This window comes from Anomalospiza imberbis, chromosome 17, assembly GCF_031753505.1.
Source record: "Anomalospiza imberbis isolate Cuckoo-Finch-1a 21T00152 chromosome 17, ASM3175350v1, whole genome shotgun sequence".
Lineage (NCBI taxonomy): Eukaryota > Metazoa > Chordata > Aves > Passeriformes > Viduidae > Anomalospiza > Anomalospiza imberbis.
In genome coordinates this window covers 753,890-780,012 of record NC_089697.1, presented here as the reverse complement: position 1 = coordinate 780,012, position 26,123 = coordinate 753,890, and the positions used below count along the sequence as shown (strand labels likewise).

Genomic DNA, 26,123 nt, shown 5'->3' with positions numbered 1-26,123 from the left:
CCTCATCCACGCTGGGGAAGGCCTCACTGGGGGTCATGGGAAAGGGATGGTAACTCGGGTACTGTGTGGCCTTGCCGTCCGTGCCACGGTCACACAACCACTGCACGTCCAGGACAAGGCCCCTCAGCTCCGGCTCCTCCGCCTCCAGCCTTTGGGCCGTACCCATCGGCCCCCTGTGGCCCGCAAAAGCTTCACCACGGCAAAGCACGGCCGCCACCAGTGCCTTCTCCAGGGCCTGGTGCACTTTGAAGAGCACCCAGTTGGGGCAGCAGTGCCGGATGTCATTGCGGGCTGCCTGCAGGTCACTCGTGGCCTGACACAGCCAACGCAGGGCCTCGGGGACGGATGGAGTCAGGGCCATGAGCTCCTCACTGCTCAGCCAGGAGCCACAGCCTCCCTGTCTGTGGTGCTGGGCAGCACTCACAGGTTTGTATTGGACCCACACCTTTGGCCCCCTGACACCATGCAGAGGCCTCAAGGCTGGCAGGCTGGGATCCTTCCATGGATCAGCTTCAGCCTCCTCCTGCAGCCTTTTCTCTGGCTCTGGTGCAGCACCCACCAGGTCCACGTTGTTCGCCTCCAGAACCAAGGCCACGTCCTGTGGCTCCTGGCAGACCAGCATTTCACGCAGCACGGACAAAGCCTGTGCCTCCAGCTGCCCACCCAGGATGTTATTGATCTCCTGTGCCAGTGTCTCCACGACCCTCAGCTGCTGCCAGTTCAGCACCATCTCTGCATGCCGGATGTAGAGGAGCCGCTGGGCACCACCAGACGGGCACACATAGATAACTTGTGACTGGGAGCTGCCCTCCACCTTTGCCCCACTGTGCACCAGCACAGTGCAGATGTCCTTGCAGCACTGCACTTTCACCTGCTCCACTGCAAAGCCACCATCCCCCTCCATTCCCATCGTAGCCTTGGGGGTCTGCCACTGCAGCAGGGACTCCAGCCCCAGCCTAAACCACGGGGATACCAGCAGGGTCTGGAGACGCCTCTGCGCAGCGCACTGAGAGCCGTAATGACATGGCTGCGGACCACCCTCCTCCAGCTGCTTCTCTGTCACCTCTGAGAGTGCCCGCGGCCGCAGGTGCGGTGGCAGCCTTTGCAGCAGCCACCTGACATTACACCCAGACACTGGCAGCGCAGCCATGAGCACAAAGGTCTTCTCGAGGGCCCGAGCGATCTCTGAGGGCACACAGTCATTGAAGCACAGTCTGTGGGATGGCTCCAGGCAGTCAGCAGTGCTCAGCAGGTACAGCTCAGCCACAGCAGAGCAATCGGGGGGCTCCGGTTCCTCCCGCAGCAGCTGGAAGAAATGCCGTGTGGCCAGCAGGACTGTCTTCTCCTGGCTACTGGAAAGGGTTCCACTGCCATGGCTCTCCTGGTAGATTTGGGCCAGGACACGGCTGTAGTGAGTCAGTGTGGGGACCAGGACGACACCAAGGTGTTGCAGGAGATCTCTAAAGGCAGCCACGTGGGGGTGAGGCGTGAGGAGGTAGGGGTAAAAGTCAGCCTCGTCCGGGAGTGATGTCACCACCAGCCGTGGCCTGGCCATGTCCCATGACTTGGCCAGCACCACGGGCAGCTCAGAGAGGTGCTCTGCGTCCACCTCCTTCAGACGGGTCTGCAGGAAGCTGTACATGCTATGGGGCACCCTGGCCCGTGTGCTTACCTGCAGTTCTGTCGAGCAGGCTGCCCTGCACACATGCTCCAGGTTGGCCACCACCAGGGCAGTGGGTATCTCTGCAAAGACTTCCATGGCCTCCAGGGACTGCTCCCCAAGTTCAAGGGATTCTGGCAGGATGGTGGCTGATGTCCACAGGAGCTCAGCCACATTTTTGCAGTAGGAAACGCTGCCTTTCAGAGCCACGGCCTTAGTGCAGTCTGCAAAAGGAGGGTGGAGGTTCATCAAGTTTGGGGGGATATCCAGTGGAGGCAGGAATTGGATTGAGGCAATTTTCCTCAGGAAATTTTCCTCAGGATTTTCCAACAGGATTGCAAGTTGCTTGAGCATCTCCTGCTGTCGCTCCAGCAGTTCTGCAGCATGGCATGTAGCCTGAGTGGCTTCACGCTCTATCTCCTCAGCCAGCGCCACAAAGTCCTCTACAGAGAGGCTGGTGCGGACACCTGCCTTAAGGAAGAAATCCACAATTACTATGCAGTTCGAAGGTAGCTTCTTAAAGAAAGATTTAGGCGCAAAGCGGTTTTGGAGCCGCATGTCATGGCAGAAGTAGGAGGCCAGGCGCAGTGTTCTGTGGGCATCTGGTATAAAGGCCGCCTTCCGAAATGCTGCCACAATGGCGTCCACGCTCTGAGTGGAACAGATGGGTCGCAGGACAAAGAACGAGCGTACAGCTTCCATGAGGTCTTGCTGTGTGAGCTGGGACAGCCGGGGAAGTACCACAGTCATGAAGAGCTCTTGGTCATCGGTGAACTCCCCCTTCAAACGCTTGGCCAGCCATTTGGGGTCCTGGCTTAGTGTGAGAAGCAGCATGCTTCTCCATGGAGGAGCTGCTCCAGTGCACGAGAATCCAGCTTTCCCTCCTGGACAAACCTTAGCAGGGCTGACACGTCCTGCTCCCCTAAATCCCCCCAGCAGAGATCAGCTCTTGTGTCTGCCAGATGGGCCACTACAGCCCTGGCATCTGTGACCTGCAGTGCCCTTGGCTTCAGGCAACAGTAGGCAAAACTCCAGGGCAGCAGGGACTGCTGGAGCACAGGGATGCCCAGTTTGTGCAGCACCTTTTCTACTTTAGAGTGACACTCAAAAAGAACCTTGGAGAGGGAGGATAGTGGCAGTAGGTGCTTTGAGTCTGTCTTACTCCCCTGAATAGGCAGCACTGCCGTATTCTGGAGATGATTCATGAACGACTTCATGTCCACATCTGAAGTCCTGGAGGGGACCATCCTGTCAAAGAAGGTCCACAGCCCCTCGAGCCACCTTTCTCCCTCTGTGGTCCACTCCAGCTGACCCAATACCTCCTGGATGAGTGGTGTGGCCTCTGGGAGGTCAAGCTCCTTCACAAAGCAAGGTGGCATCCATTCAGGAATACACTTCCCCAAACGCCTATCTCTTCCTGGGATGCTCCAGTGCACTGGTTTTGGCTGGGATAGAGTTAATTTTCTTCCCAGAAGTGTGTCCAGGGCTACATTCAGGATTTAGCATGAGAACAGTGTTGGTTGCACACTGATGTTTGAGTTGCAGCCCAGTCAAGGACTTTTCAGTGTCCCACGCTCTGCCAGCAAGGGGCAGCATGGCCAGGAGACCTGACCCCAACTGGCCAGAGGGATATTCTGGACCACAGAACCTCCTGCCCAGTACAGAAACTGGGAGGGGGTTGGCCAAAAGCCTCCCCCCCTCTGCCCCCCAGAAAGAAAACCCCCACAGCCCCCTTCCCGCAACTAATTCGGGAAAAATTTCCTCAGAGAGAAGTGGAGAAAACCTGTTTATTTAACAGGCAAAGCACTGTCCCGTGCAAAAAAATGAACAATACCAGATGACAAAACTCATTTGCTGCTCTGAAGAGATGACAAATTCAGAAAGTCTCTCCTGTGGCTGCTCGCTCTGTTATCAGTCCCTCCAGCACTGGGAAAGGCTGCTGCCCAGAGTAGGCCACAAAGTGCGAGCTCTCGGTGCTCCCCGGGTCCTGGTCCAGAGCAGGTTCGAATGGTTCCAGGAAAAGGGAAAGAAAGAAAGACAGTCCAGGGAAAACTTCACTGCCTCAGCTAGCTAAACTAACTAAAAAGCAAAGGAGTGCTCTGTTCTGCTCCATTTGTGCCCAGACAACACAGTCAAGCAGAATGTGGAGGAGTGCGATCTGGTAACAAACTCCGTGCTTCGTCTTCTCCCCTCCTTTGCTCTCAGAACCAGTCTTGAAGGCACTGAATACAATATCCAGCATAAACAGAACAGACGACTGGGGATACAAGCATCATAACATCACCCTAGGACAGAAAGAGAAACAGCACAATGGACTACTTAAGACGAGCCAAGGGGTCTTGAGAGAGTTATCCCACCAATTGGCAAGAACAAGCAATAGATAAGCTCTCGTGGCAGGGGAGATGCCCTGCCACACCAGGGAACCCTGCTGCACCTTGCCCGGTTTCTTACGGGCAGAGCCCAGCGGATGCACGGCCTGGGCTCTGCTCCAGCTCTCAGGCAGCCCTGTTGTTAAGGAAACTTCCCTGTCTGAGCATCCCCGAGGCACTCTGGCATTCACACTCCCATCACCAGACTGTTCCTGCAGGGACCAAATCCCCTTTGCAGTGGGTGGCTCAGGTGAGCCAAAGGGTGCCCCCATTGACTCCCTGCACTCCCCCCACTCTCACACAGTCAGGCCAGGTTTCCCACAGCAGAGTCTCACGTGTCTCATTCCACAAAACAATTTATTTGCAGCACAGGAACACAGAAATAGCCCGAGCCGGTGCCTCCAGGGAGGGACCTCGAACCCCTGGGCTGTTACGCCTTCACGGTCAGAGCACATCAAAGTCTCAGCTCTTCCTCCCGAGGCTTGGCATCTGCCCTGTCTCTGAGCGGCCACTGTCTCTGGCTGTGCCACAGGTCCTTGGGCTCTTTGTCCTGCCAAGGGTCAGCAGGTCACAGGCTCTTCCCTTGGGCTCCTGCCAGCCAGAGCTCAGCCTGGAGCTGGCACTGCAGCTGCACCCCGAGCTACCTGCACCAGGTGTATTCCTCAGCACCTGTGCTTTGCAGCTGCCGAGGAACTGCACACAGGACCGCCCACTCGGCCTCCGGGACCGCACGCTGGAGCTGCTGGAGCTGCCTGAGCACTGCCCCAGCTGCGGGTGTGCGTGAACGCGCTGCGGGGCTCACGGCCCTCGTGGCTGAGCAGTCCACGTGGCCCAGGGAAGCTGGGGCACAGCCAATGCTGCTCCTCCCCTGGCCAAGCTGGAGAAGAGCTGCAGCTGGAGCGTGTGCCAGGAACTGCTTTGGGAGCAGAGGAACAGTGTCCCTGGGCTGCGCCCCTCGCTGTTTCCCAAGAGCCCCGTGGTGATCAATCACTGCACCTCCAACAGATTGCTCTGCCTGTCTCTTGCCTTTGTGCAAAGAGCGAGGCTGGCAGGGCTCTGTAGGGTGAAAGCTGCCCCAAGGAACCAGACAGGCTGGAGGAACGGGCGCCAGAGACCTCGCCACATCCAGCCAAGAAGGGGTAGGAACAGAGAGTGTCACCAAACAGGAAAAAGGGAACTTATCCAATACCAATTTGATGTGAATAAGCAGACACTTCTTTATTCAGGTGCTGGGAACACAGGGATAACTCCTCTGGAAGTGTGTTCCACTTAACAAACAAAACCCATCCATTTTATTTACTTTTTCTGCTGAATCATCATTATGTGCCTTCTTTTACATACTGCGCATACTATGCCCACTCTTAAATTTAACCTTTACATTGATTGGTTCTAAGAGTTAATAACTTCGTCAATATTCTAAACCAATCATTGTTCATCTCTCCTGAGGTCTACTGACTGGAATCCTTAATCTTAAAATCAAGATGGGAAGGATAGTGGGTTTCCAAGCAGTGTTACTGGTGAGCGTGACTGCAACAGAAGGGTCCAGTAACTTCCTGGGGAGGTTTCACCAGTTACATTCCAAACACAGCGCTCCTGACATTTCTATACCTTATACTTCACGACTGTCTACTTATAATCATAGTAACCCTTTTATATGATCTGATTATTTGATCAAAGCATTCATCACAAGAGCAGACAGGAACAGCAGAAGCCAGAGCAGGGGAGACTGGGAAGGTGGCAGAGAGGTGTCTGGGCTGAAGGGGATCCTGAGGAAAGGGGAGGAGAAGGCTTTCCCTCAGCCCGTGCTTCTCTTCTCTTTCTCAAAACATGACCAAGGAATCTCACGTTGCCAGGGATGGGCCAAATATCCAGTTTTCTGCAATTTCCCCAGCCGTTGCTGCTTGGCCATGACAGGGAAGAAGCCCTAAAAAGGGAAAGGAGGAAAAGCAGCCCCCAAACTGGGCATCTTTGGCGTGGCAATTCCTCCCATTCCTTCCTGTTGGTGAGGAAGCTTTGCCTGACAGAATGACACAACAGGGGAGGGGGGAAGGGGCCTGTGGACAGGAGCACCACAAGAGCTCTTGGAAGGAGCTGTGGAGCTCCATCTCACTGCTGGTGTCCTGCCAAAAGGCAGAGGCACTGCTGAGTGCACTGGGAATGACGGGGAGGAAAGCAGTGGGCTGATAGAGAGAGCTCAGCCGCTGAGCCTGGGGCATGCGGGTCTGCTCTAGGCCTAAGGACCCTCAAGAGCCTCAGCTCCTTCTCCTGCACCTGCTGTGCAGGAGGCTTCTTGAGCTACTGCCCAAGTGTCTGTGTCTTCACAGATTGGCCCCGGAACGCCACACCTGGGAGACTGAGCCACCGGGCTGATGGATTCTGACCTGCTGGACCTCCCACTCGGAGTCAAGATCTAGGTGAAGCCCAAGTCCAACTCTGTCTTCTGCAAGGGAAAGCTGGGGGAAAAGGTAAGGAAATAAAAGAGCGCAGAAAAGCTCTCCTCTTTCATGGGGTCCTCATCATGCACAGAAGTTCTTGTGGCCACCTCCTCTACAGCAGGAGCTGCAGCCCTACAGTCAGGCAGGGCTGGGCAGCAGAGGGAAGCTCCAGGCTGACACAGCCCTTGAGCCTGCCTAACCCGAGGAGACTGGTTTCATCCCCTCTCCACTGTCTGCATTTGAAGCACTGGGCCTGACCTTTTCAGCTGGAAGGTTCATTTGTGGGTGGGTCAGCAGTTCTTCCTGGTGGCCTAAGGTGTCTATTTGCTGCTGGGGTTTGTTTTCTCTCCCTCAGCCCATCCCATCACAGCCCAGCCTGGCCCAGCACGGCCCCGCAGTCTTTCTGTGAGGGTCTCTGTGTCTTCAGAAGGATGGTCTTCAAAGTGTTGGTCTTCAAAGTACCTTGCTCTTTCCACAGGTACCGCATGGCACCTCTTTACAGCTCTCCGGCCTCCTTCATACTCTGGGAAATGTCTCTTACAGCTTCACTGGCAATGTCCTTCTTTCAGTCTGGACGACCCCTACATGCACCACCTGAACCTGCAATACAACTGCCTGCATGACCCCCACCTTCAGGACTACCACAAGCGCAAGGACATCCTGCGGATGCTGAAGAAACAGGGCTGCAGCACCAGTGACAACAAGGTAGGTTTGGACATCAGGCTGATCAAGAACAGCCCTCTTCAAGCAGGGCTCCCACAGCCCCTGCTGCAGCCGCCTGCTGCTGCCAGAGGACAGAGACGTGCGCTGGTGTCTCTGGGAGCAGAAGCAGCGCCAACATCGCCCTGGCAAGCCCCAGTCCTGCCCTTCTCAGCCTGCCCCACGCTGCCTCTTCAGCCCTGGCTGGGGGGACATCAGTGGCCCCAACACCAGGGTATGGGGGGAGGGCTTGGGGGCAGCTCCTCTCCCACTGAGGTCAGGCTGTTTTGGGGAAGGCTGACAGCATGGCTTGACAGTTTCTGGGGGATTCTGTCCTCGTCCCTCCACAGGTGATTTGCACTGTGAAGGAGTTCAACGAGTGCAGGCAGTGCCTGACCAGGACCAAGCTGCAGTCGGAGCAGATCTTGGGGCGGCAAGAGGTAGGCAAAGCGTTGTGTTCAGGGCCATGGGACTGTGCAGGGCTGTGCTGCTGGGCTGGGTGCTGTGGTGTGGAAAGGACTCCACGGCTGGGAGCTGAGCCAGCGCAGGGCGCTGAGCTGGGCACGGGCAGCAGGGCCATGTGCAGGCACACCCCGTGCTGAGGGAAGCCCTTCTCTCCTGCCCTCGTGGCCTGGCTGAAGCAGAGTGCCGGCCTGGGCCCGCAGGAATCCTCAGCACGCAGGGGCTGAGTGCTTGTCCAGGCGCCATGACCCACAACCTGGTGTCACCTTTCTGGAAGGGCTTCTGCCACTTTTGGCCAAATTAAAGGATGGTCCCAAACTGTCAGGAACCACTGACACTTCCTGCAGGGCACAGCGGCAGCTGCAGCCTCAGAAACCTTCCTGCCCACCTCCACAGAAGAGCAAAGAGACCCCCCCTGAAATCAGGGAGATTCAGAAGAGTGAAAGCACCTTTAGACAAGGGCCAAACCCACTCCACAGCTGAGCTGGCTCAGAAAGATGCCAGCAGAGCCGCTGGCTCCCAGAGGAAGCCGGACAACACTGCCGATGGCCTCTTTAAAGCTGTCTTTGAGCAGCTGACCACAGCAGAAGGCCAGAAGCTCCAAGAGCTGGTTGAGACCATTGTGTACAAAGTGTTTGCGAGGCAGAAGGTTCCTTGGGACCAGCGTGTCAGTGTCTTAAGAAACACTGCTCAGGGGATCAGAGGAAGAGTTTTTGGCAGCTCTGTGAGAACAGAGCCTGCAGAGCCACCACTAGACCGCCAACAGGAAATAGAACTGGTGGCCAAGGAGCTTCCAGCGATGGTGTTGGAGATCTTGGGGGACCATCTGGAGTCCAAAGCTTCTGAGTCAGGGAGGGCAGCCAGGCAGAAGGAGCAGCTTGTTGATGGAGGAGCCACCCAAGCAGACACACCCAAGGAAGCTGAAACAGACAGAGGACGTTTACACGCTTGCCTTGACTATCTCACCATCCAAGTTGTCAAGAATATTCCCTGCCTCTAGAAATCCATGGTAGCTTCTCAGTTTGGAGGAGACTCCAGCTGTGACTACACCAAAATCCTGAAGCTTCCCAAGGGTAAGGTCTCCAGAGGACAGATGCCACCAGGATTCCCTGGAGCATCTGAAAAACAGAGCCAGGAAGAAAGCACGGGAGTAAAGCTGCCTGCCTTAGGAACACAGCTCCATGCAAAAGGGACAGGCTATGCCAAAACCATGGAGCCCGAGTATCCAGCAATGGTGAAGGGGAACTTGGTGAGAGAAAGGAATCCAGCAATCTCAGGCAACACTTGGGGCATAAGGACCATGGCAAATTGGATCGTTCAGTCTGTATTAGGGTGGGTTGTTCGGCATAGGCCTGCACCAACCTGCAGGCAGAATTTCCAATGGCCTGTCCCAAACCCAGCCACGTGCCAAGGCAGAGAGGAGAGCTGTGCTGCTGAGGACACTCTCCCCTCCTTGGACCCACAGTTTTCCCCACAGCCCATCCCTCCGGAGGGTCCAACGCCCCCTGCCCAGGACAGAGCACGGCACAGATCAGTGCACTCAAAGCTCGTCTGAGGCGAGCAAGGCGTGTGGCAGGAGAGCTGAAGGGCCTCTCGACAGCAAACTTCACACCCTTGTTCCATCAATAAAGAGTTTATCCATAAGGCCTTGCTTGTGCTTCCTCCAAACCAGGCCAAACTGCATCCACGCATTTTCCCTGTTCCCCCATCTCTCCCCCGCAGTCTGCTCCCACAACCTGCCCAGAAGCCCCCAGGATCTCCCAGGACCTCCCCAGAGCCACCCAGGACCCGACCATCTCCCCTCCTATATCTCCCACCCAGGACTCTGTACTACCCATCTGCCTCCCATATATCTCTTCCCAGCCTATCCAGGACTGCCTGAATCCCCTCAAGGAGTCCTCAGCTCCCTGTGCCTCTCATATCTCTCCTATGTCTCCCTTCCATGAGGCCCCCAGGACCCTGTACCCCCTGTATCCCCCCCCATTTCTCCAGCCATATCCCCACTCGGGACCCCATAGCTTCCTGTATTCCCTCATATTCCCCCCATATCTCCCCCTGTTTCCCCTACCAGACCCCTGAAGGACCCTCTCAGCCCCCTCCAGATAGCCAGAGATCCCCCGAGCCCTGCCCTAGGACTGCCCCAGGATGGCTTGTACCTGATGGTGGAGAGCCAGTGTCCCCCATATCTTCCCCCACAGAGCCCCCAGGATCCTCCCCAGATCCCCCCCGGCAGTGGAGTGCCACCCACCGAGGATGAGGGTGTGGGAGGGGGGTGGAAGACCATGGAGTAGCTGGTGGTGGGCAGGTGGAGGGCTTCCCCCTCCCCCAAGCCCCAACCACTCCCAAGGGCCCCCCCTCACAGCGGGAACTGGAACAGCTCTGAGGAGAAAACATCCTCAGATGTGCAGCCTGGGGAGGGGACCCCAAAATCAGGAAGGGACCCTGGACCCTAAGAAGTTGGGACCCCTAAAGCCCCCACCCAGATGAGAGGAGAAAATGGCCTGAGCTGTGTGGTCCCCGCCCAAAAATCAGGAGGGGCCCCAAAATCAGCCTCCCCAGCCCCCTCCACACCTCCGAAGATATAGAGCAAGTCGCCCACCAGCCACCCCAGCCCTCCCATATCTTCCCTATTCCAAATGTCCTCCAGCCCCCCCAGATCCCCTGAAGCTCTCCCAGCCCATTTAGCCCTGCCCAAAGTTCCCCAGAGCTCCCCTCAGACTCCCTGAAGCTCCTCCCCATCTCCAAACAAGGAGACCCAGTTGTCTCCCAGCCCTTCAAAAGCCCCCAACCACCCGTCCCCAAATTCCTCCAGCACCTCCAACCCCTCCAGCCCCGCCTCCATCCTGTAGAACCCCAAAACCTTCCCTAAACCCCCCTAGAACGCCCCTCAGGGCTCCTCCTGACCTCCAGTCATGTAGAGCTGCCAACCCCAGCCCCCCAGACGCCACCACCTTGCCCCCATTCTGAATTTTCCCTGACTCCCCCAAACTCCCCAGGCCCCCTTGTCTTGTAGCTGCCCCAAATCCCCCTAGGATTCACCCAGGACCCCCGAGCCCCCTCCCCACCTCCAAACACATAGAGCCATTCATCCACCAGTGCAGCAAGGGTTGGGGGGTCTCTGGGGAGGTTTTGGGGGTCTGGAGAAGGTGACATCACCTTCATCACCTTTATACAGTTACATCACCGAGATACATGCATATTCGTGTGTTTTGTACATTAGTCAAACATTCTTTTGAACTTTCTGAGGTTTCGGGAACTCCTTTGTTTGATTTCTTCACACTCCGGCTTGTCTGCATAACATCCTGGGTATCAGGTCAATATATTTTATTTCTTCTTGTGTCTCCATCCTGCTGTTTTACATCCTCTGTTAAGGATTTAGTGTGTCCTCCTTAAATGGAACATGGCATTCTCTAATTGTCCTCCGGTGCTCTGGTTTGTGTGACGGTTATCTTATCACTTGGACGGGTCGGTCAGTGGACGGCCTTACATTGTTCTTCTTAGTTACACAAAAGCCTTTTCTATTCTACAATACGTTCATCACACTCTTATTTCCATAACTGCTACACAGATATTATATTCATTACACTATTTCTATGAGCAATACAGTGCACACTTAAGCTGATAGATTCTATTATATTCACAAGCAGCTAAAAAGAGTTACAGTTGGTACTATTTCTAAATACTTATAATCACTGACCACATGCAAAAGCTAATACGTAAAGGTGAAAGCCAATATTATGTAGTCATTTTACACAGACTTTTGCTGCAATTTTGTTCAGGTTTAATAAACCTTTGGAATTTTAAAAGTGAGCATAATTTCTCACAAAGTTAATATTCAAAACCCTATTAAGTCTTTATTCTTCTTCCCTGAGAAGAAGTCCATGGCAATTAGTAAAGCTTTCTAAAATAAATTAATGGATTCAGCTGATTGCAATGATCATGGCTTGTGTGTCTTACAGAGGGCACATACTAAGGGGAACACGGATAGGCGGATCAGGAAGTCCCGAGTACCTCCCAAGTAGCTCAGCCAAAGGGGAAAGGGACTGAGGAGAAAATGCAGCCGGGAAAGGAGAAAAGAAGGCTGCTTGCTCCAGCTAATTGAGAGAGACCCTGATGGACTCCCTCCCTTTGTTCCAGCCAAGGGACTTTTACAGGACTCCTCTGTCTCCTTTGTGGACACGACCCTCGAGCCACGTGAATTTGACGCTCTGGGCGGTGGGGGGTGCTGGAACTCCACTACCTGGGCAGGGGGGAGAATAAACCAGCATAAACCAGTCCAGACTGGGGCAGCTGGGCAAAGTTCAGAGTCACAAGGGGCCACTGGCAGCGAGGCAGGGGAGCGGCGGCAGTGATGGGCAAGGGGAGGGCGGGGAGGAGTTCCGGCCTCAGCCCGACCCCCCTCAGTGAGTGACAACGGGGAAAAGTGCCCTCAGGGATTGGCTGGGAGGGTACGCAAAATGACCCCAAAAAGCCTCAAAACCTCCTCGAAATTTACACAAAACTGACCAAAATGGAATAAATTTGAATAAGTAGGAAATATTTAAGGCTATATTTTAGTTCCATTTAGACAATGGAGTGTGGGAAAGGCAGACTGTGCACTGAAACATGGCAAGACCAAGAAAAACCCCGAAGGCCCTTCAAGAATCCCTGAAAATTAAGTAAAATTGAGTAGAGGCATAATAAATATCAATAAATATAAATCGGTTAAAGCCATAATTAACATATCAGTATAAAAGGGGGACGTGTAATATGGGGCTTGGGGTGCTCAAATGCCTCAAGAAAGTACCAGGAAACCCCAAGCACCACATTCCCCTCATGCTTGGGCTGGCTGTTGAGCAGCTCAAGTAGAAGAGTCCTCCAGGAACTGAAGGGAGCAGCAGCCCTCGTGCTGAGGCACAGCCTGTGGAAAAAGGGCTCGGTGGCCCAAATGTGTGCTTTGGAAATCAGAGTTGGGTTCCTAAATCCCCTCGGAACTCTCTCTAACAGACCTGTGGTGGCTGAGGGATGTCCGTGGGAAGGCTTTGCCAGCCTTGAACTGGACCTGTTGATCATCTGAGCTCTGCTCTGTGTGGGAGCCTGTTCCCTTCCCCTTGCCCCAGGGCAGAGAGTTGGTGAGGGCTGGAGTTGGAGGCTGTGTCTGCCCCGAGAGCCGGTACCGTGGGGCTGCAGGTGCTCCTGCCAGCGTGGGCTTGTCTGAGCCGGGCCTTGTGCCTCTTTCAGGTGTCCCTGCTGCAGTCACAGCTGGCCCAAGACCGACAGGACCACCGGCAGAACTACACTGAGAGCTGTGCAAGGACCAGGCAGGAGCTGTCAGACCTTCAGCAGGAGCTGTCCTGCTCCTTTGCAGCTCTGCTCAAGGAGCCCAAAGCTGCTCTTGTGGAAGCAGACACTTGAAGCTGCATCGGTCTCTGAACCTTAACTTGGCAGTGACATCCAGGGGCTGTCCGTCTCTGGAGAGACAGGCCCTGCAGAAGGCAGGTGCAGCTCTTCTCTTCCACGCAGGATTTGTGCCCTGCTCAGAAGGCAATTCCTGTCAACTGGGGCACAAAATTCCTCCCTAGGTCACAGACGAACGCTATCGAAGATGAGGGCAAAAAATACCTGCCAAAGCTTTTACAAGCAGGCTCATTTAGTTCTTGAAGGTCTGTTCCTAGAGAGGAATCTCTGATGTAAGCAGCAAGACTTTTCTTCTGCCTAGAAAACCTAGTGATATATTGCCAAACAGAGAGCAGAGAAAAAAAATGCACCTGTGGTTGTCTCAGCATTCTTAATCACTTTTATGAGCCTTAAACACTGCAGCTCTTGGCATTTCTCTGTAGGAATTTGAAAAGCCCCTGAAACACCATTCTTCCTCCTCATGCGGCTGTTCTAAAGGCAAAGCTTTACTTTCATGAATATTTGTCAGCAGCAAGAACCTTTGCAGGCTTTTTCTTCCATCTCTCCTTTGTCAGGAAAGACAGAAGAATTCCTGTAACTCAGGAACCAAGCGCATCCCTAAAGAGCCTGCAGGTCTTGAGAACGCTGAGCCTTAAAACTGACACTGTCTGCACCAGCAACTTTGAACTCATGTTATGAGCCAGGTCCCTGCCCAGCTGCCCAACAGGGCTCTGGGGACACGGGGGAGGCAGGGCCCGTGCCAGTGGTATAAATAAATTTGTTTTAATAGGCCGGCTTAATAATAGTTCATCGTTTTAATGAGTTGTAATGAATTGCTAATTAATATAATTAATTGTTGGAATTGATGTAGTAAGTTACAAAGTTAAAGGTATTGTCGGTCAAGTGTGCGTGCATAGCTGTCAATCACGGAAAAGAGGGGTCGGAAAAGGTGTCAAGGCAAGAATCTTCTAGACGGGTTACATCATGGAGCGATGTCAGCAACTCAACCTATGACTGGGGGACTAACCAGCCAATAGTGCCTCAGAATTCCAGGATGATTGGCCAGGAATGCGCTGTCTTATGGAGCAACCAGCTACCAGGAGGTGGACCAATCAACAAGTGGATCAAAAGTGCACCAGTCTCGCACCTTTCAGAGACTTTAAAAACCCCTGGGTGCCGAGCACCCGGGTCTTTCTGCAGAATCAGTATCCACAGAAACTCCCTGTGTAGCACAGAGTTACTTGGATCTCTGACTTGCCCCTGAGGCCCTGGGCTTATCCTGGGGCCTCGTCTTCAGTTGTCTTTGTTTTTAATAAACAGGCCCAGGCCTTTTAAAATGTCTTGGCTCCAGTTCGCCTGCTTTTAACACCAGGACCGGCAGGAAGCTGGGATGGGGGGAGAGCCAGGGAGGGCCTCTCCAAGAGCCCCTGGAATGCTGGGCTATGGACCCTGGTAACCATCGCAAAAGCTGTGGAAAGTTGGGAGTTGGAGCCTGACAACTGTCACAAAGGCCATGGAATGTTGGGAGTTGGAGCCTGACAACTGTCACAAAGGCCATGGAATGTTGGGAGTTGGAGCCTGAGAACTGTCACAAAGGCCATGGAATGTTGGGAGTTGGAGCCTGACAACTGTCACAAAGGCCATGGAATGTTGGGGGTTGGAGCCCGAGAACTGTCACAAAGGCCATGGAATGTTGGGGCTTAGACCCTGGCGACAACCAACAGCTCCTGGCTATTGGGGTTTGGACCCTGGAGCTGTCAACAGCTCATGAGCTCTGGGGCTTGGACTTTGCAAAGGCCAAGGGCACGTGGATTGTGTGCTATTGACCCTGCAAAGGCCAAGAACCTTTGGATATTGGGGTTTAGACCCTGCAAAGGCCAAGGGCCTTTGGATATTGGGGTTTAGACCCTGCAAAGGCCAAGGGCCTTTGGATATTGGGGTTTAGACCCTGCTAAGGCCAAGGGCCTTTGGATATTGGGGTTTAGACCCTGCTAGGGCCAAGGGCCTTTGGGCATTGCTGTTTACTCTCTGCTCGTGCCAAGGGGAGGATGGAGACCCGGCGGGTGAGTGAGAAAGCCACTGCTCTCCTTGTGCCAAGCCCAGCAGGGACCTGGGAGGGCCTGGGCTGGGCCTCGGGGAACAGTTCCCTTTGGCAATAGCAAGGGATTAACAGTTGGCTGTTCCGGAGCTGGCAGCAGCTTTGGTGCTCGCTGTGGGGACAGGTGTGGGAGGGAATGGGTGGCTCCTGGCCATCCCAGAGCACAGCCACATCTCCTCCTCCATCCTTGTCCCACTGGAGGCTGTGGGCACAAACAAGGGAGCAGCTTTTCATTGCCTTCCCCTCACCCAAATTACAGCACAGCCTCAGTGCTTCCCAGAGTCCAGAATGAGTTTCTCCCAGACATCTCTGAAATGATCCCTAGTGGCCCAGAGGAGGTCACAAGCATGATAGGAAGATGCTCCAAGGGCTGGAGCACCAGTGGCAAGGGAAAAGGATGCAAGAGTTGGGGTTGTCCAGCCTGGAGAAGGTTCCAGGGTGACCTTAGAGCCCCTTCCAATGCATGAAAGGGCTGCATGAGAGCTGGAGATGGACTTAAGCCAGAGGCCTGCAGGGACAGGACAAATGACAAAAGCTTCCCACCAAGACAGGGCAGGGATGGATGGGATATTGGGAGGGAGTTCTGCCCTCTGAGGGTGCTGAGGCCCTGGCACCCAGGCTTGAGGTTTCCCAGAGAAGCTGTGGCTGCCCCTGGATCCCTGGGAGTGTTCAAGGCCAGACTGGCTGGGGCTCTGGGCAACTCCCCTTCTGGTGCTCTTAGAAGTGATGAAACACCTTCCAGCATGTTCATTTCTGCTGCTGTCAAACTACTGGGCTGAAAATATTCCCAAGGAGGGGAGGAAGAGCTCAGCTGGAATTGCTGTGCTCTGGGACAGGCTGGGAGGCACTCAGAGGCGACTGCCTCAGGGGCAGCCATGCAGTCTGAGTGTGCTCTTCCCCGTGCTCTTGCAGGGAGCTCAAGGGCTTTCTCAGCAGGGACGTTCCTCCGGAGCCCCTGAGGTGAGTAAAGTGTGCTGAGCTGGCTGGCATTTTGAAACTGGTTCTCCATGAATGGATGCTGGTTCTTGTGGGATCAGAAAAGAGGTATCTCAGTGCTGCTTTGGAATGGGAACAGAACACCTGACTAACAGCTGGATGTGGGCTTTCAGGCGCTGGTAGGCGACAGTGACAGCATGGCCAATTCCATCATCTGCACCGACAATCCTGGGAACATCCTCTCGACTCTGACATCCACTGATGAACAGCATCCTTTTGAATTGGTTCGGGAAGCTACAGAGAACTGGGGGCGCATGCAGCGGCATTTTGATCAAATGGAGGAGAGAACTCAGAGGATCAGAAGCCGCTGCCAGCTGATAGACTCTCTGCTAGAAGAAATCAGTAGGTGAGTCTTTCCTCCTCCTCCTCCTCCTCCTCCTGCATTCCAGAAACAATCTGCTTCCAGGCCGGGGAGTTCAGAGGAGTCCCTGGTGAAGAAGTCACCTGCCTACCATGTGTAGTCCTCAGTGTGGCCCTCGAGCATCGTCCTGTCTGGTTTTTCCATGCTCTTCTGTGACTCCCAAGGCTGTCTGGGAGCTGCAGAGCCATGTTGGAATAGGAGACTCCTTCTCGCCGTGCTGCTTCCCTGAATTCTGTTCTTTAAGTGCCCCTGCCCAGCCATAGCTTCTCACTGAAAGAAGGCAGCCTCTGGAGGATTTTCCTGGGAGGGAAAGAGCAAGGTCTTCCTTAGCCCACTGCCCCCAGCTCCATCCTGGAGAGCTGAAAATGGCATTGCTGACTCTTCAGGCCTCTTGATTCTTCTGACTGAGCCTTGTCTCTGCAGTGACTGTGCAAACCTTGAGAAGTCCAGGGAAATGCTGCTGCAATGCACTGGAATCCCGGAGACAGGAGCCTTGTGTCTGCATCTGAAGAACACCAAGCAGCGGAAGGAAGCATCAGCCCAGGCCGAACAGGCAGAGCAGCAGGACAGGATGGAGGTTGGTTTTGGAAATGAGACTGGTTTTCCCTTGAAAACTCGTCTTGCCCCTTCTTCTACACTGGAGGACTTGGCTGCACTCGAGGGAGAAGACCCATTGTTGCAGAGCGAGCTGGAAGTCAAGAGGCAGTCATTGGAGGAATTGCAGCTTCAGAGGGATCTGCTGCAGCAGGAGAGGGATGATGTTAGCACGGCTCTGAACACCTTATTGCTCGGCAGCACCTGTGGGAGGGGGAGTTGTGGCAGCCAGATCAGCCCAGATGCTGTTGCTGGCAGGAGAAGACGGGCACACTGCTGTGCACACCTGGCTCAAGACGGCACATGCGTTTATGAGCCAGGGATATGCGTGTTCATCAGCAAAGTGTTGCGTGCTTCTGCAAAATGTGTTGCTTTGGGCAGCCACAGAGCCTCTAAAACGGGGATCGGAGCTGGGGAAGGGTCTGGAGCACAGGTGTGACCAGGAGCAGCTGAGGGAGCTGGGGGGGCTCAGCCTGGAGAAAAGGAGGCTCAGGGGGCACCTTCTTGCCTTCTACAGCTCTCTGTGACAGGAAGCTGCAGCCAGGTGAGGGTCAGGCTCTGCTCCCAGGGAACAAGGGACAGGACAAGAGGAAACAGCCCCAAGCTGTGCCAGAGGAGGTTTAGATTGGGTGTTACAGGATAGCTGCAAGAGAAGGCTTTGTTTCTGATGGTCTCTGTCAGACAGTCTCAGTTCTGGGGAATGTGATAGGTTGGGCAAATGCACAGCAGACGTTCTGATTTGGCCACATCAGGCAGGCGTCCACAAGTCACAAAATGTCTGCTCAGCACAAGAGCCATTTCCCGGCGAGGCATCCTCTCCTTGCAGAGAGCTGCGTAGAATATGTGAGGAGGAGAAACTTAGACGAGAGTTTTGTTGTGGCAGGGGGAAATCCTGTATATTTCCCCTTGATTCAGCAAGCAAATTTGTTTTCACAAATCTTCCTGAAAATGTCCAGCAATGAAATATATCCAGATAATAATTGTGTTTCCCAAGTGGCAGTTGCAGAAGATGCAGTATTTTTGGGTGACAACACGGAGTTTGGAGTGGGGATGTTTGTTGGGAAGGAGCTGTCTGGTCCCAGGCAAGCCAGCAGGGCCTGACACAGCACTTCCAAGGTAACAGTGCCAGAGGCTTTTGGCAGCCCCGGCTATCAGAGCTGCATAGGGCAGATGCTGTGAAACTTTGAGCCCAGAGCACAGGTGCTCCTTGTCCTCTGGCTGCCTGTGAGGTGCCACTGGCTGGCTCTGCACAGGGCTCCCGAGGAAGGGCTCGAGCTGTACCTTGTCCCACTTCCAGGTTTCCCAGGAGCAAGATTCATCGAGCTGCTCTCTGGAGCAGCTGGGCCCGGAATCCTCTGGCCAAGGGCACGCACTGGCCCAGGTGTGCCGAGAGCAGGAGCTGCTGGGCCAGAAGGCTGACCTTGAGGGCCGACTGGCAGCCATGGAGTGGCTCCAACAAGACCTTTCCAGGCAGCTGGAGGAGACCAGGTAAAGGCAGGGAGCAGAACCTTTTCAGATCTATTTACATTCCATGGACAGAATATGGAAGAGTCCCAAGAACAAAAATATGCCACAATGTGAAGGTTCTTTTTCTGACACCTAAAGCCAGCAAAGCTCTCGTGAGCCTTGGGCTCCTGTTTGTGCTGCCGAGCACACTCCTGTGGGAAGTCCAAAGCAATCCACCCAGCCCTGAACTGAGTAGTAGGTAAACCATGCAGATGCTGAGTGAAACCTCAGGTTTCTCTTGGCTTTGGTTTCTTCTTCTGGGCATTGAACGTCCCTCATTCCTTAGCAAGTAGCTTGACATGATCCTGATCTTCAGAACTGAAGCTTCGTCTTCAGCATTCCAGGCTCCGACCTTGGCACGTTGGGGGTAGCACACTGCCATTCAGGGGGAAGCCAGAGGCTCCTGCTGAAAATCTTGAGGGCTTTCTGCTTCCAAGCACACTCTTGAGAAGTGTGGGACAGGCCCTAGAGCTGGCTGGAGAGCAGCAGGGAAAGCTCTTTGGAATTCTCAACAGCCTCTGGGGATTCTTGCTGATTGTTGATGGGCACCCAGCTGCCAAACCTGCCAACCTCCCTTTGGATGGTCCCTCTCACTCTGTAAAGAAGGACAAGTGCCTCGGGCTACTGCCTGCTTGCCCCGCAACACTAAAATAAAGGTGGCAAGTCTACTCCATGACCTTGCAAGAGTTTAAACTGCAGTCCCTGCATTCAGGTAGTTGTTGTTCAGACAAAAGGGTGTCCTGATTTTTTACAAGTGCTGCTATGAGATGACCATGAGATTTTACTGTGTCACGCAAAGTAGTTCTGAAGCCACATAAATACAGGGTGTCTGGAAGATGATGGACCTTTATGTCCATTATCAAGAGCATTAAAAAGTCAGCAGTCAGCAAGGACAAGAGTCTGTTGTGTCCCCCTGCAGAGAAGCTTGGAAGTGCTGATGAGAGAAGGGCTGTGAGCAGAGGCTGGGCTTTTGCTCGTCGCCCCAGCCTGTTTGGACACAGCTAGCCAGTGTCATAGGTCAGGATCAGCAACTGAAGGTTTGGCTGTTGAGGCCAAGTTGGGCTGGGCTGTCTGTGCTATGCCAGGCCATAGGGAAGGCCTGGGCAGTCCCTCAGAGGGCCCTGCTCTGCTGTTGAGATGGCACAAATGTGCCTTGCCTGGGCGAATTTCCACGTGGCCCATTTCCCATACTCAGGTGTGGGGATCTTGAGCCACGTCGTCCTGGAATACCCGGCTGTGGGTGTCTGGAGCAAGCAACTCATGTCTCTCCGTATGTGCAACTCATAGGTCAGCAAAGGAGAGCCTGGAATCCAGGCTGAGTGCTGCTCAGCAGCAGATATCTCAGCTGGAGACCACCAGGAACCATCTGGAGGCTCAAGTGCTCACAGTCACACAGGCCAAGGAGGTGATAGAAGGTGAGAACCTCGTGTGCTTTGTTTGTGGTGCTGCCCCTGCCTAGAGAACTAAGCACCCTGTAAAGCTGCCTCTGTCCACAGAGCTTCTGAGGAGTGGTGGGGCTGGTGGCACTGAAAGGGCCTGAGGTCAGTAAAGTCAGTAAAGACTCTGACTCTTGCTGTTGGTCGTGTTTGTAGGAGAAGTGAAGTGCCTGCAAGATGAGCTGGAAGCAGAGAGATCTCTCAGGAGGCAGGAACGGGAAGACACAGCTCAACAGCTCCTGCAGGCAGAGCAGCAGCATCACAAAGGCCTCAGGCTTCAGGGAACTGCTCAGCAACTGGAAATAAAGAAGCTCCTGCAAGACCTGGTAGGGGACAGTACACTTCTGGAGTGTCCAAGCCAGCCCTGTGGGTTGGTTTAGCACAAGCAGAGCCTGAGGGTGTGAAAGGGCAGCAATCCTCTGCCAAGGCCTCCCGCTGCTGGACCGGGCAGCAGAGGCAGCAGCTTGGACTTGGAGGTGCCTGAGAGCCCCCAGGATGGTGCTGGGACAGTAAATGCAGCCACAGCTTCAGTGAGGGCGTAAGAGGAGTTCCAGAGCAGGTTGGGCAGTGCCCACCCAAAGCGTGGCAGCCCAGGGCAGGATTGTCCCTGAGTCCCACCTGGCACGGAGCAGATGCCAGCGTGGAGCACTTGCCGGCATGGAGCAGATGCCAACAGTGCTGCTGGCTGCAGGCGTGGGAACTCGGTTCCTTTCTTGCTGTGCTTCCATGGTGGACAGAGGGATTAGCTTTGGGCTGGAAGCAAAGGGAACAGGCCCCTTGTCCCTGGTCCTTCAGTCCTTGTGACTGGGGTGTCAGGGAAGGGAAGGTGACACCTCCTTTTCTGAGCACTTGGACTCAACGCTTGGGAAGGTCTTTGCCAACAGAAGAGATTCCACGAGTCTGTGATTCTTGCACCTGCTGAGCCTCCTTTTGAATTCCATGACAGGACACGGTTTCTGGAGTGCTGTTGCCTTTTCCGGTTGGGGGTTGTGGGAGGGATGAAGCTTCACCTTTTTCAGCAGGGAGCTTGCCTGGGACTTCATCTTGCAAATTTCTCCTCCCCTCCTCAGGCAAGTGAGCGCGAAAGGCACCGTGCAGAGATGCAGGAGACGCTGGAGCAATGGGAAAAAGAGAAGGCAGAGAGAGAGCAGGAGCACAAGAAGGTGCTGTTTGAGATGAGGCAGAAAGATGCCACCCTGCTGGCCCAACAAGAAGAACTAAGGAGATTTGAAAATGCCAAGCGACAGGTAATGACTGAGAGAGGAGAACTGGTGTGATTTTTTGCAAGGCTGGAGCTGTGGGAGATGGCAGGACATGGGGCTGTGTGGAGCATGCCCTCCGTGTCTTCTACATTGAACTGGGGGAGGTGAAAGCTGAACGGGGCTGTCTTTGGGACCAGCAATGAGCCCTCTCATAGGAAGCCAGGCAGAAACATCAGCTATCAGCTGAGATCTTTGTGCTGCTCTTGTGCTCTGTTGTTCTAAGATGTACCTCAGGGTACCTTCGCTGTTCTCTTTCCGCTCCCCTTTTGGTGTGTACTGGTAGGTGTTCACAGCCAAAGTGAGTTTGTAGCTCTTTTCTTATGTGGAAACGGGGGGTGAGGGGGGTGCAGCAGCAACATTGACAAGAGAAAAATCTTTTTAAAGACTTGCTTGGAGTATTTCTGAACAGTAACCCAGAGATGTCTTCTGGGCTGTGTTTTAAGTCACTTCCTGGGAAGCTGTGTTGGCCCCGGGGCAGGCAGTGGCCCAGGGGAGCAGCAGCCGAGTGCTGTGAGAGCACGCGAGCCCATCAGTCTTTGCCTCTGCCACATGGATGCTGCAGGAGAAGTGTGAAGCCCTCTGCTCTTTCCTTCGGTGCAGGTGCTGCTGGAAGAGCAGAAGGAGAAGAGTGCTTTATCAGAGGCACTGCTCCAGACTCAGGGAGAGCTCAGCCGAGCCCACCAGCAGGTCCAGCAGCTCAGGCAGGAGGTGAAAGAGCTGCAAGAGAAGGGGCAGGTAAGTGTGAGTAGGCAGGCAACAGAGGGCAGGGCAGGGACAAGGGCACAAAAGGCAGCTCCTGGGACTGAGGAGGCAAGGGCTGCTTCAGGCCCTGGGAGCACAGAGCCTGGTAAGCTCCAGAGCTCAGCCCCAGGAAGGAAGGCTTGCAGTGGAAGCAGAGCTGGCTAGAGAAGCCAAAAGAAGCAGCTGAAGGAATGGGATTTTGAGGCAGCACGTGGAACAAGCTGAGCCTGAGGGCAGGTCCCAGGAAGTTGCTCTGCATTTTGTTGCCAGACCATCAAGGCAAATCTGCAAGCTGAGCTGCAGGAAGCTCGCAGTGAAGTCCAGGCAGTGCAGAGGAGGCACAAGGAAGAGCTACACGGCCTCAAAGAGGAAATGAATCTGCTCCTTGAGCAGAGGGAGGCTCTACAAAAGCAGGTGAGTGAAACAGCACTGGCATGGCAGCCATGCAGCGAGGGGTCTGTGGCCTTCTTGCTTTTCCATGGCAGAGCAGCAGCTGGTGGGGTGATCCCTGGGGCTGTCTCGGGCTCTGGGGGCTCCATGGCAGCTGCTCTGTAGGACACACAGTGCTCTGCTGAATCTCAGCTGCTGCTCTGGACAGCTGGGCTAGTCCTCTGGGCTGTTGGCCAGCAACCATCAGCATGGATTCCTGCTGGCCTCTCCTTGCCAGCCTTGGTTTGGGAGGTGCTTTTTCAGGTGCCCTTGGTGGTGGGCCTCTTAGAGACTGAAACAAGTTGTCCATATCCAGTGTGAATCTGGTGCTCTCAGGACAGGGAGAAATGGAAAGTCGTCCTTTGCCTTTCCTCTCAGCCTGTGCTGTGGCTGACAGTGACAAGCTGTGGCTGCAGCCCCTGACTGCTTTGTTCCCTTTGACTGGAGGTGGGAGAGTTGACATCTCAGCTGGCAGCCTCCCGAGAGTCCCGGGAAACGACTGTCCAGAGAGCCCAGCAAGAGGTGAGGGAGGCCCAGGAAGAGTCCAGGCAGAAGCTGTCGGAGGTTGAACACGTCCAGAAGATCCTGGAGGAGGCAGAAAATCTGAACAAGGAGCTGCAAGTGCATGTGGAGTCCTTGAAGAGGGAAAGGAATCGCTGGGAAGAAGTGGCTCAGCAAAATTCAGAATTGCAGGCTTCGGTGGATGTCCTAGAGAGTGAAAAAGCCAGGTAAATGAAAGCCTGTGGGACTCTGCATTGTGGTGAATGGATTCCCTCTTTGCCCTCTTTGCACCTGCCAGGGGCTCTGGCAGCATTTCCTAAGTGGCAGATTCTGAACTCTCCGTGCAGACACTTCTCCTTGTCTGGATGTTGTCTTTCATTTTCTTTACTTTTAAGACTTCAAACAGAGTTTTTCTGCAGAGAAAGGATTTGGGGGTAGCTCTTTCCCTCTAGGGGGTATTGTGTTTTTAGGTGGGTGTGTTGACACTGCCCGAGCTGCATTGTAAGGAGCTGGATACATCCATCAGCTCCACCTTGGGTCCTGTAACTTGAAGCCTCTGGGATGTGGATCAGCCTGGCCTCTGATGCTTTTTCTGGGCAGAACCATCTGAAGGCCCTGATTGCTGATCTAGGCCAGATTGCCCTCGGAGGCAGCCCAGCAACAAGAGCGGCTCTGTTGCATGGTTCCTCATAAAATGGGCCCCGGTGCCTGGAGGGCGTCTTCATTGCAAGACTTTGTTAGGTTTGTATTCACATTCCCACCTCAAAAAGAAGGTAGGGCATGTAGGCAGGAACTCCCTGTTCTTTTAGGGCCAAAAGCAGAGTAGGCACATGCTGGGCTTTGACTGCAGGGAGAACAAACAGCCAAGTTGTTTAGACAGACCTCATCAGACAGAGGAGTTTTTCCCTGAGGTGCTGCAAGTCCTGAGAGTTTATAAAATCTGATACCGTGTAGCAATGAGTTGCTTGCTTCCCTTCTAGGCTGATAGTGTCTCTGGAGGAGAAGAACCAGCGCCTCAGAACTCTGGAAAAACAGAACCTGCTGCTGAACAATCGCGTATCTCGGTTATTTTCTGCTCTTAAGCAGGCAGAGCAGCTCTGTTCTGAGCATAGAAGACAAAGGCAGGAGCTCAACACCCAGGTAAGCTGTGCAGTGGCATCCTCTTCTCCAGGGACACACAACAGCACCTTTGCCTTGGAGGCCCCAACCTCTTTCCCCTCCCAGCAGCACGCACAGCTGCCGTCTTCTGCCTGGGGCTGCTGCTGCACCCTGAGGCCGAGGCTGGATCTGCTGTCTGCTGCCCAAGTTTTGCACCGTTCTCTCCCGGCTCCCAGCAGGAAATCTGGGAGGGGAGCAGCAGCAGACTCCTCTGGAGCCTCTGTGTCCCTCAGTTAGCAGTGTTGTCCCAGACAGAGTTGGTGCCTGTGCCGGGCACTGAGCAATGTGGGGACACAGAGGTGGCTATGGCAGGCTGGGCAGGGCACTTCCAGCGCAGCCATCTCAGCTGCTGTTCAGAGCTGCAGCCTCAAGGATGCCCATTGCCTCCCTTTCCCTCTTTTCTCTACATTGGTCTCCTTTGGAATCCTTGCTTTTCTGCCTTTTGGTTTTGGCATGGTTTTTGCCTGAAATCATTTCTTCTTTGCTGCTCTCCCTGCGGCCCACTCTGCAGCCTCAGGAGCAGCCCTGTCCCTGAGGCTCTGTGCATCCATCTTCCAGATCCAGGCCAAGCTGCTGGCAGAGATAGAGCAGACAGCTCACCAGGCAACTCAAGAGAAGCAGCTGCTGGAAACTGAGGTGTCTGAGCTGCGTGTGAGGCTCCAGAGCTCTGAGGAAAGAGCAGAGGCCATGGCCATACAGTGTAAGGACGTGGAGCTGGAGCTGAGGAAGACACAGGCTCAGAGGGACCATCTCAGAGCCCACAATCAGGAGCTGCTGAAACAGCTGGAGCAAAGTGAGCAAGGTACAGCTTCTCCTCTCCCACTCACTGCCCCATCCTGCCTCACCTGCGGGGATCTCGCTGATGGCTCGCAGAGGAAAAGTGCCCAGAGATGGCAGAGGGGAAAAACAACCAGCAGGAGATTTATCCATCCAAGTGCCAGTGAAAGCTTTTTTTTGAGAAAGATGCTGTGGCTGGCAGTGCCATCCGGCTGTGCCATGGCTGATCCCGTGCACAGCTGGAGCCTTCCAGGTGCCGTGTCTGTGCTGAGGAGCTGTAGCTGGATGCTTTAGCTCGATTCCCCCAAACTCCAGGCCCTGCCAGAGCCTCCAGGCTACTGGCTTCTCTGGAGCAGAGCTGCACAGGCATCCCCTCTCCTTTGTCTCTCTTGGATTGCTCACTCTGCACAAGGCCTAGAGCAAACACACTTTCCCATCCCTCTGAACATTTCCCCTTTCATTCCTGCTTTTTTCTCTGCCTGCAAATTTCCTTCATTTCTGTCAGCTTTGGAGCCCTTGTGGGCTCAGGGCCTGACAAACTCAGGCAGGCAGAGAAGACACTGCTGTTGTCTCTGCAGGATGCACATCAGTTTGCCTTTGCTTTGCTTTTCCCCTTCTCCTTTCTCCTGTTCCTTCCCCCTCCCTGCTGCAGATTTGTGGGAGGCAGCAGTCAAGCACACCTCTCGAGAAACTGCCCTGGAGAAAGAGGCCTGTGAAAGGCAGGAAGAGGCTGTGACTCTTCGTCAGGAGGTGGCATCTCTGCAGAGGAAATTGGAGAGCCTGCAGAAGGAAAGGATGGATGTGCTGGTGAGATTGGCGGATGCCACAAAGGGCCATTTCCTAGCTGTGTTTGCACATTCAGTTAATAGTTCTAAGGAGCACCTTTTTCCAGTTAAACTTCTCCAACTGCGTTCTTCTGAATAAGGAGGAGAAGATGTTGTAGTCATGTCAAAGCCAGTTAATGCTGAGCCTGCTGATTTTCCTCCATGCTGGGCTTCTGTGCCCTAGAAGCTTTAGTCCTCAATGTCCACACTGCCTCTATGGACATTGCATGCTTTGGGGAATTCCTCGTGTCCAAACCCATGTCCAGATTCCTAAATATCTGGATCTGGAAGGAGGGGTGAGAAGACCAAGTTTGCTGTGAATAGAAAGGTGTTTGGCCTTGGCCATCTGAGAGCAGCCAGTGGGGAGAGAAGAGAGGAAAGCCAAGTGCTGATCCACACCAGGACGTGTGCCTGCAAGGGGAGAACTCGTCCTGAGTGG

General features: G+C 54.3%; 1 protein-coding gene across 1 annotated transcript; it reads left to right on the top strand.

The window, feature by feature from the left end:
- The first annotated feature begins 15,049 nt into the window (after window positions 1–15,049).
- On the top strand, window positions 15,050–25,803 carry LOC137484408 (centrosome-associated protein CEP250-like). Its single transcript, XM_068208282.1, has 16 exons — window positions 15,050–15,064; window positions 16,012–16,059; window positions 16,209–16,441; window positions 16,880–17,033; window positions 18,348–18,538; window positions 19,844–19,971; window positions 20,149–20,318; window positions 21,063–21,239; window positions 21,538–21,552; window positions 21,855–21,989; window positions 22,266–22,409; window positions 22,872–23,152; window positions 23,906–24,065; window positions 24,642–24,885; window positions 25,513–25,667; window positions 25,723–25,803. The coding sequence occupies exons 1-16, from the start codon at window positions 15,050–15,052 to the stop codon at window positions 25,801–25,803; spliced, it is 2,331 nt and encodes a 776-aa protein (XP_068064383.1).
- The last annotated feature ends 320 nt before the right edge of the window (window positions 25,804–26,123 follow it).